We start from the raw sequence: 15,990 nt of genomic DNA on the forward strand, positions 1-15,990 counted from the left end.
TTTAAATTATTTCATGCACACAACAAATCTCCAAAAAACAATGTTAATTGTGTCGCTAAAATTGTGACGATTTTCCTGTAGTTGGTAAAGAGATGGTTAAAAAGTGTAATATGCTACCGTTTTTTGTGTTGTGAAATTAAATATACAGTATGTCTTAATTGTTTTATATTTTTATTCACCATTTAGCTCCACCTGAGATTGTCCAAGCCTTGAAGGATGTAACTGTGACGGAAGGAAAGCCAATCGTATTGGAGTGTAGAATACTGGCCAAACCAGAACCTCACGTCACGTGGTACAAGGACGACGAATTAGTGGGAGATGGCGATGATTACGTCATTAGGTTTGACCCTGATATGGGCAAAGCGGCTCTTCTGATTGGCTGCTCTACTCTCTTCCACACGGCAAAGTTTACGTGTCAAGGACAAAATGCGGCAGGAAATGCCAAAACTCAGTGCCGAGCTTTAGTGAAACGTAAATGAGTTTTTCTTGTCTTATATAATAATATAAGATTCTTACACTCTTGGTTTTTAAAAAAAATTGGGACGTTTTCCTAATCACTGCACGAGCTTGCAAGAGCGCGATGGGGGAAAATGTTCGAATTCCAAAACGCAAGAGTATAAGATATCTTTTATCCTACCCCTCAGTCGACTGCGATTTTGTATTCTTTGAATGAAAGACATCGTCAAAAACACTTAAATAATACTTCCTTTGCAAGAATCTATTTTTAATGAAATGTTATGCTTGATAATCCGACGTCACAAAATATTATTGTAAACTTGATACGCGTTACTGTTTATGGGAAGGCGTAGACGAAAAAAAAAAAAATTGATGCTAAACATTTTAAAAATTAGAAGTTCCATTTTCTTTTTCTTTTTGGTTCTTTTTATTATTTTGTGAATTTAGACATTTAACTCACTGTTTAAAAAAATGAAAACAATGATTTAAAATCCAATTTTATTTGGTGAGCTGGAAGTGTACTTATTTACAGGTCTGATAAGCTAAACTTGTTATGGGCTCATAATTGTAATGGAAATACTCTGAAGCAGACGCAAGATAAAGTCCATTACAAGAATACTAAATCAAGCCATTAATTGCGGTCGGCCATCAGACCTGAAAATAAATGCACGTAGGTTATGCTGGAATTTCAAATTCAAGCATTGTGTTCACCCCGACAAGAATTATGTGTCACATGTTAAATCCTTTCTATGTCCATAATTCAGGTAGACCAACGAATCCACCGATCTTTGAAAGTAAACTGGTTGACGTGATAGTGACCGAAGGCCACTCCACCATGCTGGTGTGTAAGGTAAAAGAGGCCACGAGCGTGTCTTGGTACAAGGATGGGATTGTCCAGAGGAACTCTTCCGACTTCAAGCAGACTTTTGACGGGATCACGGCTCGTCTAGAAATTGGCGAAGTCTTCCTGGACGATGTCGGCCAGTACACATGCGTCGCCAAAAATGACGTAGGAGAAGAAAAGACATCATGTCAGCTAAATGTCAATGGTAAAACATTTCTGAAATTCGTGGTTTTAAAAAAAATAGTTTAGTAAAATAATGTTTACACAGCTGCCTACTTGAAACATAGGATTCCACAGTCGTGACGTCACTTCCCTCGTAATGACGCATAATAACTTAGTTACTGGTTCTAAACTATCGGAAGAATGGCTGACGCCCTTATGAAATACTTCTCCGACGAGCATAAAAGTGTATCCAGAGGAGAAAAACATTATAAATCTGATCATGTCTTGACTTTTATACTTTCTGATCACATGATATGTGAACATTTTCTAGCAAGCATGAAGACTAAAGAGTACCAATTTTCTTTGTTTAGAACCAAGCTGCTCGTTGCTGGACGGACATGACATCAGACTATTGAATCCTATATATTGGGGCGGGGGGGGGGGGAATCTTTGTTTTTCGGGGTAATAGCACACTAGACAATAATGACTATTTTAAAATAACCTATTTGCTCTTAATACTTAGAAAAAATGATTTAAGCTTCTATATATATACTATATTTGGCACCAGACATCTTTTTAAAGAGAAAGTTTTATTGAATTAGATATTTTTATTTCTTACATTGGAGCCAAAATTTGTAGTTGAGGACTATTTTTGTTATTTAATGGGATTAACTGATTGTCTTGATGATGATGATGATGATGATGATGATTATGATGATGAGATGATGATGATGATGATGATGATGATGATGATTATGATGATGATGATGATGATGATGAGATGATGATGATGATGATGATGATGATGATGATGATGATGATGATGATATTATTATTATTATTATTATTATTATTATTATTATTATTATTATTATTATTATTACCATCATCGTTTCACAGCATGCACATCAGAGACGACTGTCGTCCCGATGTTTTTGACCAAATTGTCCAATCCAGTTGTCAACGACGGAGAGAAGTTGGAACTGGAATGTGACGTCATAGGATCTCCAGAACCATCCATCTCCTGGCTGAAGCAAGGAGATCCACTGGACAGTGGAAATCTCAGTTTTAGGTGAGGCTTAGAACATCGTATATGAAGGCTGAATTGATTCTAAGCTACTAGAAGCTATGGAAGTAATGAACAAAAACGAATCTAAAAGCTTCGAAAAAAGGACAAAAAATACAAAACACGGAACGTTTCGGAAGCCCTTTTTCAGCAAATATAAAAAACAAACAAACAATGAAAACATTAATATATCGCCCTATAATCCAGACAGATGGCAGAGAAGTATTCGGCACTTCTTGAAATAGATTAATCTTAGAGAACTCCATAAAACGTTGAATTATTCCTTTTAGATAGAACGAAGTTGACGTTACCCGGGTCTGTGTTAATGTTTTTTTTTTCTTTTTTTGTCATCCACGTTTATGAGTAATTCTCACTAAACGGTATTAGACAGATTCTAAACGTTTACGGTTACAATTTTTTTTATTTTTTTGTTGTTGGTCCGTTTTATTTCCGGATGGCAATGTTGTGAGTTTCTTAGCCAAGCGCACGGCTTCTCGACAATGTATTATTTTTTAGTGTTCTATAACATGCTAGTAAGCCAAATGTAACCAACATGACTGGTGTAGTCAACATTATATTTATTTACTATTTCTCTACAGCACAAGTTATGACGGTCGGGTTGCGCGATTGATTGTTGACGACATGAAGCCTGAAGATGCTGGTCGATACACTTGTCTAGCCCAAAATCCTGCTGGTAGGGTTTCCATGGACTCAAACGTTACTGTACAAGGTGAGCTGCCCATTTAGTTTTTGTTGTTGTTGTTGTTGTTGTTGTTGTTGTTGTTGTTGTTGTTGTTGTTGTTCTTCTTCTTCTTCTTCTTCTTCTTCTTCTTCTTCTTCTTCTTTTTTTCTTTTTCTTACTTATTATTATTATTTATTATTATCATTAATTATTTATTTTATTTATTTATATTTATTTTTTATTATTATTTTTTAAATTTAAATTTAATTTTTTTACGGAGAAGTTTACTATTTATTTATATTTCCAGTGCTGTCAAAATATTTTTCAATCTATAGTTGAAAGGCCATTGATGATAAAATCTAATGGCGGAAAACACTGATGTCTTGTAATCAGTTAAGAAATAAGCAACAGGCAATAGCAATAATAGAATAAAATATCTGAAAAAAAATGCATTAAGATTAATGTAAACCCATTTAATTTTGTTGTCTATCTTTATTTATTTCAGTGAAAAACAAAGCCCCGTATTTCACAGAGGCTTTAGAAAGGGAAAAGTCGGCCAAATCAGGCGATGTTGTTGCCTTGAAATGCGAGATTTCTGGGTCGCCTCCCCCTGTTATTCTATGGAGGAAGAACGGCATCTTGATTGGCTCGAGCTCAAACATCATCCAATCTTACAACGGAAGAGTGGCCAGGTTGGAGATTCTTGGTGTGACTTCCCAAGACGGCGGTATATTTGAATGTGTTGGAAAGAATTCAGTGTCCGAGGTGACGTGTTCGTGCTTGTTGACCGTCACAGGATCGACAGGTGAGTTTTTCTTCTTCAAGTACCAAGTCTGTGCCAGACATCGGTGATCATGGTACGCCTTTCATCTCTCTGATCAGATAACCTCAGAAAACTAATATTACTCTTCTCTTTCTTTGTCACCCAGCTGGTAAAAGTATTTAAATATGTTTTTCTTGGTCTACCTTTATTCTTTTTACCTTCTATCTTTCCTTTGAGAGCAAGATGTTCAATACACTTATGTCGATTTAGGTGACCTAAAAATTGCATTTTTCTTTTTTTCTTATTGTACGAATTAGTAACCTTTTAGTTGAGTGACAGGTGAGTATATTATATAACATTGAATGGTATGGAAGTGGATTGTGTCGCTGTTTCTGTTGCATTACCATTAAGATAGCGCACGACTTAAATGAGAAAGTACTTGTTACCAGTAGACTCAGTTACACATTAACTTCTCCGTGAATTGGTTCGGAAGAAATGGAAAGATTAAATGAAGAGTAAAAGTAAGCTCGGTCAACCTACACACTCCTTCTCATTATTTGATGGGGCGAATGTCGTAAAATTGAATTACTCTTTGTTTTTGTTTTTTTTTTGTTTTTGTGTTTTTGTTTTGTTTATTAATTTATTACTATTACGTTTTTGGGAGGGGGGGGGGGGGTGGAGGGATGAAACTCGTCTTTCTCTCGCATTTTCTTGATTGTGATCATCTCTTTCTCATTCTCTTCCTTCGGTTTATTCACTGTCCTCGTGGCCTTATTCTACCATACCATATTATGCCCCAACGTGTTATGCCTTAAATCTAACAGCACATCTTTTTTTGTTATTAGCTCTCACTTTTTCATTACACGATTCTTTATCCAATAAGATCTCTTATCGATAAAATCGTTTCTATCCACTCATTTTCCCAGCAAATACACCAACTTCTCCAGAATCTGGTCATCCTGACCAATCTACTCCTTTACCTCAAATTAGTCGGAGGAGGACTTTCAAGAAACTCTCTGAACCCAGAGCCAAAGACGTCATCACTGCCGTTCTCTTAAGAGCATCCTCTTCTCCTGCTGGGACAGTGCAAAGAACACAAAGTTTCTCTCCAGGATCTTCGACGCTATCACCTACCTCACCACCATCACCCTCAACATCGACAAGCGATGACATTTCATTGCCTTCACGTGTGCCTAATACTTCAAACTCTTTATCCAAATCGCCATCGTCTAATGTGCCTTCTACACAAAGCGACCAGTCGTCGTCGTATGCCATGCCAAACGCTGTGGAAACTCAGGAAAGTAATGTGACAGTTGCTCCTCAGCGACCCGAAACATTACAGGTGACAAGAAACAGTATCACAATTTCCCCGAAAACTCGCCAGATTAGTTTAGAACCCTCCTCCAGCTCTGACTCACATTCTAAGACTTCGTCGCTGGTCCCATCCGCAACCTCATCGTCTAAATCTCAACCAGTTTCTAGATCGGCATCTATGCATGTTTTAAGAAGCAATAGATTTATTGAGCAAGATTCATCAGCAAATGCATCGACTCAGTCATCAAAACCGTTGCAAATCCACGTGAACTCGTCAAATAATGGAACCAATCTTAATAAATCCGAATCAAGGGAGGAAACTGGTAAAAAGTCTGAAAGTAATCAGACTAATACTCACTTATCTCCCTCTAATCATAAGATAGCCGGCTACAGACCTGTATCCCCGTCTTTCTTAAATTCTCCTACCCGTGAGAAACAGACACCGTCTCCTCTCACTATTTCATCCAATGGAAGTGATGGTGGTAATACACAACAAAATATTGATTCTGGAAGCAAATCAGAAATGAAACCGGTGTCATCAAATGATTTGAAAGACTTTAAGGCTACTACCTCATCTGTTTCCCCAAAAGACGTTAACCAAACAAACCGCCCCACTTCCTCCCTATCATCTAATGACAATAAATTTTCCTCATCTTCATCATTGTCATCCTCGTCATCGTTAGCGCCATCCAACAACAGTTTAAAACAAAAGGAAATCAACAATATGGGGAGCCAAGGCAATATTTCGTCAAGTCATGAGCAACTTTCAAACCAACCACCACATAAAATGTCTGCTGGACGAATGGTGTCACCTAGGGTCAGTGAATTAAGGCAACAGTTCCTGAAGAATGACCAGAATGCAAACTCTGGCCCAACAAAAACATCTTCTGGAAGCAATATAAGACGTTGGCATTCGTTACCTCCTCAAGAAGCTAAACCTCAAATTATAAAGGTAAGCAGCTAATGTTTATTATTTATACCAAGGCATCTACAACCGAATTACTACCAGGTTTTTGTATTATTAGAAAATCATTGCTCGTAAGAAGTAAACCACAGAATGGCCATGTTTGAAACTCAAGATTAAGTTTAGATTTTCTCTGTCTTGTCTTGAAAGTCAAGCTTTATTGAGTGTAATCTAGAATCGTATAGGTGACAATGATAATAGAACTCTGGGCCCAGCAACTTGTCTTTGGGTAAGACACTCGACAAACTTCACGCTGTTTGAATCATAAATGTAAATGGGTTCCTGTCATTGGCAACAGCATTCAAATAGAGCATTTATATAGCACAATATCCACTAAACGTGCTCAAAGCGCTTTACAAAGGGTTCCTTAACATGTAGGACGGGACAACACGCCTGATAGGCGATATTACAATTTTTTTGGACAGAGACAACGCTGTAAACGGTCAGGTACTCACTTTACACCCGAGTACGGTGAGAGAAAGTGAGTAAAGAGTCTCTTCCAAGGGCTCAACTGTGCGCCGAGCGAGGCTCGAACCCAGAAACTTCCGGTCCGAAAGCGAGTGTCATACCACAAGTCCACATAGCCGAATTATAATTCACCCACCTTAAAAAAACATTGTCGTGGTTGAAGCCAAATCTGCATTTATAAAACATTCTTCATATTGATACTGAGGGTCTTAAATGAGCGTTTAGCGTGATGTGTCAATCTTTCTATTAAAGAAATATACGAGTTTTTTTATTAGTACTATCTATAACTAAAAGCTCTCTGAGAAATACGCAGTACTGAAATGGCCAAAAAGTACAAATAACGAAATGAGATACACTCGCCTGTTCTAGTTACCTGTTCCCGTAATCATCACAAGAAGGAAAGATGGTTTATATCTGTTTTTTGACCGTTGGTAGTCTTGCCCAGTTTACCGTGCTAGAATATCAAATTACCCAATCCTCGCCAATCCCTTCCAAGTATTATCGTTCGAGGTAGTTGTTTATGATACGAATATATATTGTTATGTAAGCATCATTTTATTGGTATGGCATATTACAGTATTTTGATTTAAACGTTTATGGCACATCATATCGAAGTACAAAAATATACAAAATGAAGGGTTTTAAGATCGATATTAAAAAAAAAAAATAAATGCAATCAAGAAACAATTAAAATGAATGTTGAAGCAAATAAGGAAGAGCAAAGGATAATGTAAACATAAACATGAACAAACAAACAAATAAGCAACCCATACACGATTATAAAATAATAAAACTGCACTGAATATACTGAATTGTATATATATATATATATATATATATAATATATATATATATATATATATAACAAATTATACTGATATATTCGATGTAAAACGTGTATACGTATATATATGAGAGAGAGAGAGAGTGACATAGAGAGTAGGGGGGAGAGAGAGAGAGAGAGAGAGAGAGAGAGAGAGAGAGAGAGAGAGAGAGAGAGAGAATGGGGGGGGGGGGGTGCAGGGAAAGTAAGGGGGGGGGGGGGGAATTGTGTTATGTAATGTATACCGAGGATCGGCTTGAAAGCTGTCCGGAGTGCATTCTTTTGCTGCCTGCAACCAGGAACACGATGCCCTGGGAGAATACAGAGAATATATGCGCTGATTGGATTACTGGGTTCCAGTAATCCATGGATTTGCACTATATCAGGTCACCATCTTAATAAAAAGTAACGCGATTATTGCCATACCGCACTATGTATGTTCAATTATAATATTATGAAGTCAATATCAAAATAGGATATTTTTTCGGTGAAAAAAAAAGAAAATGTTACCTTTAAATAACATTTGTGACAGATTTGGATCAAACTAATCAGACATGGCTTATTGATAAAATTAAAACGAGAAAAAACTGACTTTATATTTTGTTCTACGGGTGCTACCCTATAAACCGCGCAACTTGAATAATCCTTATTATCACTAAATTCTATTTTAACTACAAAGTATAAAACAAACTGAACCCAAAAAAGCAGTAATTTTAATCATATTTTTAAATTTCTAAGATCTGATAATTGATTATGATTAATTAAGTAATGAGCACGTATCATAATCTACTTTCTGATTCATACATTTCATTCTTTATATTTAAAAAAATGATATAATTAGCCAGGGTGAAGGTCATCAATGTCAAGAATTGGTGCATAAAATAGAAAGGTAGGAACCAGGTAAAAGCAGAAAGACATCCGTCCAGGTATCTCCCACCTGTCTTCCTCATCTACCTGTAACTTAGTTCCCTCCACACCTCCACCACCACTCATTGTTCTACTCTTTTGATTTCGAACGCACTCTTTTAGAAAATAGTTACTCTCCTCACCAAATCTGTTCCGTTTACTTACACGCAATCATTGCCATGGTAACCACGGCGCAACACGCCTCATAAACTGCTGTCTATTGTAAAATGTGAATAACTTGAATATGATATCATATTTTAAAATAATTTTTGGAGCTTATATATATATATATATATATATATATATATATATATATAATAATATATATATATATATATATATATATATATATATATATATATAAATATATATATATAATATATATATATATATATATATATATATAAGCTCCAAAAATTATTTTAAAATATATCATATTCAAGTTACATATATATATATATATATATATATATATATATATATATATATATATATACATGTGTGTGTGTGTGTGTGTGTGAGAGAGAGAGGGAGAGAGAGAGTGTGTGTGTATGTGTGTGTGTGAGAGAGAGAGAGAAGAGAGAGAGAGAAAGAGAGAGAGAGAAAGAGAGAGAGAGAGAAGAGAGAGAGAGAGAGAGAGAGAGAGAGAGAGAGAGAGAGAGAGAGAGAGAGAGAGAGAGAGAGCTTTAGCAGATAAGATAGTAGATTATCGTCGACCTGAAAGCTTCCACAAAAAAGAGCAGTTATTCTTAAAGTCTCAGTCGCTTCCCTGAATAAAAAGTTTTAATCTCGCTTGATATGCCCCTTTCCTGGTCCTACACGTAGTGTTGTTGTTGGTGTTGTTGTTGGCTTGGGACCGACATGCACATCACTTGAGACCTACTGTACGGCTTTGAGCACATTGTGTGAACATAAAAAAAAGATGCTACTTATTCCTATCGTTAGATGTCGACACATCGGTATTCTGTAAAATGAGCATAAAAAATTCGTCCATAAACCTCTGATAGCATCGGGAATGATCGTCGCCATCGTTAACTTATAGATAGTATGTGCTTGGCTAAGAAGCTCAGAACATTGCCATCCGGAAGTATAACGGACCAACACACAAAACTATGTGAATTACCCATAAACGCGGATGTAAAACACAATAACAGACCCGAGTGACGTCAACTGCATTCTATCTATAGATAGTTCGAAGATGACGTCACTCAGGCCTTTATTATTGTTTTTGCCATCCGCGTTTGTGAGTTGTTCTCACTGAATTGTATTAACCTGACTATAAAAGTTCATGGTTACACAGAGTTTGTGTGTTGGTCCGTTATACTTCCGGGTGGCAATGTTGTGAACTCCTTGGCCAAGCGCATTCTATCTATAGCCGGACACTGACCAAAAAGTTACCTCAAAAGACAAGTCTTTGGCCACAAAAGAAAACAAATCGTGAATGAGTTGTATTCAATGGTTCAACCAATGGGATCACTTGTTTCCTTGAGCTCTACTAACGACAACTAACTGGACGCTGCTCAAACTTTAAAACAATGACGTCAAACTATAAGTCTTAGAGGTTCTAATGTCAGGCCATAGATAGAACGAAGTTGACGTCACTCGGCTTTTTGTTATTGTTTTTTGCCATCCGCGTTTATGAGTAATTCTCACTAAACTGTATTACCAGGCTATAAATGTTTTAGGTTACACCTAGTTTTGTGTGTTGATCCGTTATACTTCCGGATGGCAATGTTGTGAGCTTCTTAACCAAGCGCACACTATCTATGTCAACGATGTCATCGGGAATTATCCATGTTGTCCTACATAACAAACGAGGGGTTCATGATCTTGCCGGAGAAGGAAATTAAAAAAAATATCGGACAATGTCTGAAGCGGGACTGGATCAGGGGACCTCTGTGGGATTCCTGGCTTCCCGTAGCGGACAGGGAGGCGGCACTTGCTGTGTCTTCTATCCCCTTATAGCTGTTTTCCAATTTGATTTCTGTTTTGGTCTTGGAATGAGACTACTTGGTTTTGTCCTGGTCCTGGCCGCCGGATGCCCTGGCTTGGAGGGAAACAGTCAAATGTATAGTTAGAGTTTTGGGAGATGATATTTCTTGTCTTGTAAATCATCCCTCTGCTGTGCGTTGTATTAAATATTTTTTGGTGTTATATCTATATTATAATTTGTAAACATTTGAGTGTATTCCTCTTAGTGCAGCGGGGACCTGTGCTCGTGTCTTGATGAGACTTTTAGGTGATTTAAAACTCAGTACTTTGATAGTGTGCTCTTTTAATCGACATCTGTTTCCTATTTGAACCAATTCCCCTTTGTCTTACCTTTTTCTTGCGTGCTTTAATTGTAATTCTAGAACTTTTTACTATCCCATTTTCTTCCTTGTTACTGGCGCTGATATTACCTTGATGTGTTGCAAGTTCCGTAAAACCCGAAAAGAATCAACAAAAAACAAGGGGACCTTGCTTGTAACAGTGCAATGTCTTAACCACCGGCCATCTTACCTCATGTGTGTGTGTGTGTGTGTGTGTGTGTGTGTGTGTGTAAGTGTTGAATGTGTTTCTTCTTTATCTTTATTTTTTTTACCACTGTCTCGGGAAAAACATTCGGCATTGGATTCAATAGTATGATGTCACGTCGTCCAGCAACGACGGACATCGTGGTTCTAAACAAAGAAAATCGGTACTTTTTATTTTTCATGCTGGCTAGAACTTTTCATATGTCTTGTGATCAGAATGTGTAAAAGTCAAATCATGATCAGATATATAATGTTGTTTTTTTTTCCCTCTGGATTCGCTTTTATGCTCGTCGGAGAAATATTTCATAAGCGCGTCCGCCATTGTACCGATAGTTTAGAGCCAGTTACTAAGTTACCATGCGACATTTCGAGGGAAGTGACGTTATGAATGTTGAAGCGTATTGGTGTGAGGTTAGATAAGAGACGAACCTCGCCTGGAGAAAGTTAATGACATGATAATGGGTCATTCTGTTACAATAACTGTGTTATTTGGATACTACTATTGTCTTATTCAATGGTTGGGTCAACGTACTCGCAGGTGTAACTGACATACTATGCACAACGCCAGAATGGGCCGGTCATTAACACAAATTGACTCATTCATGGTTTGTTACATAGCATAGCTAGTAAATACATATTATGATAGTATAGCCATGACAAAACACATTTTTATTCTTCGGTAATAAAAGTGTTTAGAGTTATTGGGAATGGGGTTAGCGGAAGAGTAGCGTCCCTTGATTGGACGTCACCCATAGTCTTTGACGTCACCGGCGGAAAAGTTATTAGAGAGAGAAAGTCATGTTGGTTGTGCGCATGCGTCTCTCGTCCTCGCTCAGCGTCACAGACTATGGGTGACGTTTAATCAAGGGACGCTACTCTTCCGCTAATCTCATTCCCTATTCCCTATATGGATCCATTGAAGTGATTCTCAACTGTTCAAAAAATTCTTAAATCCTACAATTGAAATAAGTAAAGGATTTAAGATTTTAAAAAAAAAGTTGAATGTCATTTTAATTGATGCCCGACATTTTTGAAAAGCGTTTTGTGGATATAAGACAAAGTAAATTGTGCCATCGCCAATGTCAATACCAATATAATCCGTATCCGTTACGTCTTGTTATTATTTTTTTTGGGTCTGCATATATATTTGTTTTTGTTTTGTTTCTCTGTCTATTTATATATTTGTTCATTGTAATTGTTGTCGCTTAGTGAGTTCGATCTCTACTTATAGATAGTGTGCGCTTGGGTAAGAAGCTCGCAACATTGCCATCCGGAAGTATAACGGAACAACACACACAACTGTGTGTAACCTCTGGTTACTGCAGTTTAGTAAGAATTACTCACAAACAAGGATGGTAAAAAAATAATAACAAAGGCCTGAGCGACGTCATCTTCGTTCTATCTATAGCTACACTCTAGCACAGTTTTACTCGAACACGGTTTCCTCGAACTCATTCGAATGTCCCGATTTTAAAAATGATTATTCTTTCTTATCATTCCATTCCTTCCTCGAACTATTTGTACCTCGAACACGGTTCCCTCGAACTAATTTCGCAAGCCAAGTTTTAAAACAATAAAAATAATTAATTAAAGGATTTTTAATATGCATCCGGTGATTTCGACCACTGATGTTTTATGTGACAGTTACGTATGTATTTATCAGGTGTATCTATCTACATTGCAGGGACCTCTTCCACTCACACACTCGGGTGCCGTTTCGCATAACCGACACCTCTCTGCTTATTCTTATCACTTCGCCATTCATTCTAATTTTCAACGCAACGCGCCATGATTTGCAAATAGTTGGCTACGACTGTAAATGAATGTTGTGATACAGCATCCCCCCCCTCCCCCCTCTCCCTCTTTCAACCAACACACACACCAACAGCTTGTAAGATGTCATTATAACGGTATCTCTCAACAAATAAATAAAGTAAATAAACAATACAATTCCTTCTTTTTTTTCATCCTCAAGCGGAAATTTGTCTTAGGGTCTATTCCAAGGGAAGTCTGGAATTGACCAGGTCAAATCAGCCAAAGCGCAGCGCCGCAAATAGTTCTAGTAAGAGATGGCATGCTGAAGGGCCACATTACGCGATGGATATTCGAACTAGGTATCTCTCAGGCGCATTGCCACGTCCAAACTGCTGAGTGCGCTTCATCAGTGGGGACTTTCCACCTGTCCCTCATGTACCCGCCGATGTGGGCAAGAACCCGAAACGGCAGAGCATCTAGTTGAACGGTGTGTTGTGACGATGCGACCGGGCAGGTTCGCGAAGGTACACGAGTGCGGACCTGACTTTGCTGATTGGGTCGCATAAGAGGCTGCTGCTGAGTCACAATGCCCCCCCCCCCTCCCCCCTCCCCATCCCCATCGATTTCCTCGAACCACGGTGTCCTCTGCATGTCCCGAGGACTTCGAGTAAGCCGTGCTAGAGTGTGCATCTTTTATTCGGTTCATTGTCTCAACATTTATAAAAAATGGGATTTTATTTTGACACAAAACAATAGAACAGCAAGAGAATGGTTAATTAACCAAGATTAAAAAAAAAAAAATTGTAGCTATTTATGACAAGTTAGTGACTGATATAATGATTAACACTTCTCGTCGAACTGTTTTAAAAGATCTAAATCCCAAATCATTTTTTTTTCTTTCCTTTTTATCTTTAATCCGGAAAATCGAAAATAGTTCGTCGCACGCACCTCAGATAATATCATGTAAACTCGTCCACCTTTGTTATTCTACTGATATAACGAAATTAATAATTGACGTCACTCAGCTCTTTGCTATTGTTTTTAGCCAGCCATTGTGATAAATATATCTCACTAAATTGTATTAATCAGACTATTTATAGACATCTCGAAGTTGACGTCACTCAGGTCTTTGTTATTGTTTGTTTTTCATCCGCAATTATAAGTAATTCTCACAAAATTCAACATTATATTAACCTGACGACAAACAGTTTTGTGGGTTGGCCCGTTATACTTCCGGATGACAGTGTTGTGAGCTTCTTAGCCAAAAGTGCACACCATCTATAAACGGTCACGGTTACACGCCGTTTTGTGTGCAGGTACGTTATATTCTTCTGGCAGAATGTTGTGAGTAAATTGTCTAGGCTCACAGCATCAATAAACTCTATTGTTTGTAATCAATACGCTTCAATAGTCGTGACGTCACTTCCCTCGTAATGACGCATGGTAACTTAGTAGCTGGCTCTAAACTATCGGAACAATGGCGGACGCCCTTATGAAATATTTCTCCGACGAGCATAAAAGTGTATCCAGAGAAAACAAACAAAACTATAAATTTGATCATGTTTTGAATTTTACACATTCTGATCACAAGACATATGAAAAGTTCTAGCCAGCATGAAGAATTAAAAAAGTACCGATTTTCTTTGTTTAGAACCACGATGACCCCCGTTGCTGGGCGACGTGACATCAGGCCGTTGAATCCAATTCCAACATCTTCTTCATGATCTAATCACAGTGGCTCATAAATAGCCTATCACTTGTCTTCTGGCATTGACGTAAAGAAGAAATATATACATTATTACGACAGACACACGATAACACACTGAAGTGGGATTTTTTTCTCTTTTCTTCTCTTTTTCATGTGCCTGTGAGAGATTAATGATGTTTTACATCGGTTGCATCACTATGGATGTAAAGCGTGGGTGTGGAAGTACCTGAAATGTCCCGGTTTAAATTCACAATGTCTGTTGATAATTACCAGGCGCTAGCAGGTACACACAAGAGGTGAACACAAAAATAATTTGAATGCTTCACACTTTTTTGTTGTTAGTTAAGCACTGGTTTCACTTTCGCAATTAAAATACGTGAAGGAATTTTTTGCATATCTTTGCGGCTATGTGGTTTAGTGGTATGATAGAGCGGCGCATAGTTGAGTCCTTGCAAAAGACTACGTACTCACATTTTCTCATCGTACTCTTGAGTAAAATAAGTATCTGGCTATATAAAAGCTCATTTTTAACGACGAGTTTATATGGCTACCTAGTATCCCACTATCCATGTCTTTTCATCAATCTGGATAGCTGTAGTTTTTCTCGATACATAAATTATAGTATCTGACGATGGGACAACATTGATTCAGAGAGTTACTATACTTCGTGGTATTATGGGATGATATTCGCTTTCGGGTGGGTAGTTCCTTGGTTCGAGTCACGATATAGGTGGCGCTACTCACAGTGTCTTATCATACTCCAGTGTAAAATGTGCACTTAGCCGGTAACGAAAAGACATTAACATAGCGCCTTACATGGTGTATAATTCGTCCTGTATGTTTAGTGTTGCTTTTAGCCTGTGCAATATTTAGTAGGAGCATTTATTCATTTACTTCCCTTTTGTTTTTAGATAAGGTAATATATACATTTTTTTGTCCGATCTCACTTTTCTTGTTGTTCATAAGTAAGGAAGTAGGCTTTAAGTTTTGTTTAATCGCTTCATTCTTGCCAGCTCATGTCTATTCTTCTTCTTCAAGTACCAAATCTGTGCCAGACATCGGTGATCTTGGTACGCCATTCATCTCTCTGATCAGACAACCTCAGAAAACTAATATTACTCTTTCCTTTCTTTGTCACACAGCTGTTCAAACTATTCAAATATGTTTCTGTTGGTCTACATTTACTCTTTTTACCTTCTATATTTCCTGTGAGAGCAAGATGTTCAATACATTTATGTCGATTTTGGTGCCTTAAAATTTGCATGTCTTTTTCTTATAGTACGAATTAATAACCTTTTAGTTTTAGCTTGCTCTAATACTTCTTCATTAGTTTTCTTTTCTGTCCATGAGATTCTTAACATCCTTCTAAGAAACCACATTTCTGCTCATGTCTATAAAATGTTTTTTTACGTTGTAGCTCGTTTCGTTTTATGAACTGTTTCTACAATGTGCCTAACATTGATGCCTGATGTGCAATATTATTTGATATCTTTTTTGTTCAGCTCTTCATTCGCTCTGATCGCGCTTCTAAGGAATCCAAACAAATACCGTATAGATAGTATG

The 15,990-nt window shown here is 37.4% G+C and overlaps 1 protein-coding gene across 10 annotated transcripts in view; it reads left to right on the forward strand.

The window, feature by feature from the left end:
• The window catches only part of LOC144967154 (uncharacterized), a 187,107-nt gene that overhangs the window by 134,624 nt on the left and 36,493 nt on the right, over window positions 1-15,990 (forward strand). For all 10 annotated transcript variants that reach the window (XM_078904042.1, XM_078904045.1, XM_078904041.1 and 7 more), the window contains exons 4-9: window positions 187-471; window positions 1,221-1,505; window positions 2,363-2,534; window positions 3,128-3,258; window positions 3,716-4,015; window positions 4,900-6,239. In XM_078904042.1, the coding sequence (XP_078760168.1) occupies window positions 187-471; window positions 1,221-1,505; window positions 2,363-2,534; window positions 3,128-3,258; window positions 3,716-4,015; window positions 4,900-6,239 (2,513 nt within the window). The remainder of the gene's footprint in view (window positions 1-186; window positions 472-1,220; window positions 1,506-2,362; window positions 2,535-3,127; window positions 3,259-3,715; window positions 4,016-4,899; window positions 6,240-15,990) is intronic.

This window comes from Berghia stephanieae, chromosome 3 (assembly GCF_034508935.2).
Source record: "Berghia stephanieae isolate SIO BIC M18660-M18661 chromosome 3, UCSD_Bste_1.3, whole genome shotgun sequence".
In the NCBI taxonomy this organism is placed as follows: domain Eukaryota; kingdom Metazoa; phylum Mollusca; class Gastropoda; order Nudibranchia; family Aeolidiidae; genus Berghia; species Berghia stephanieae.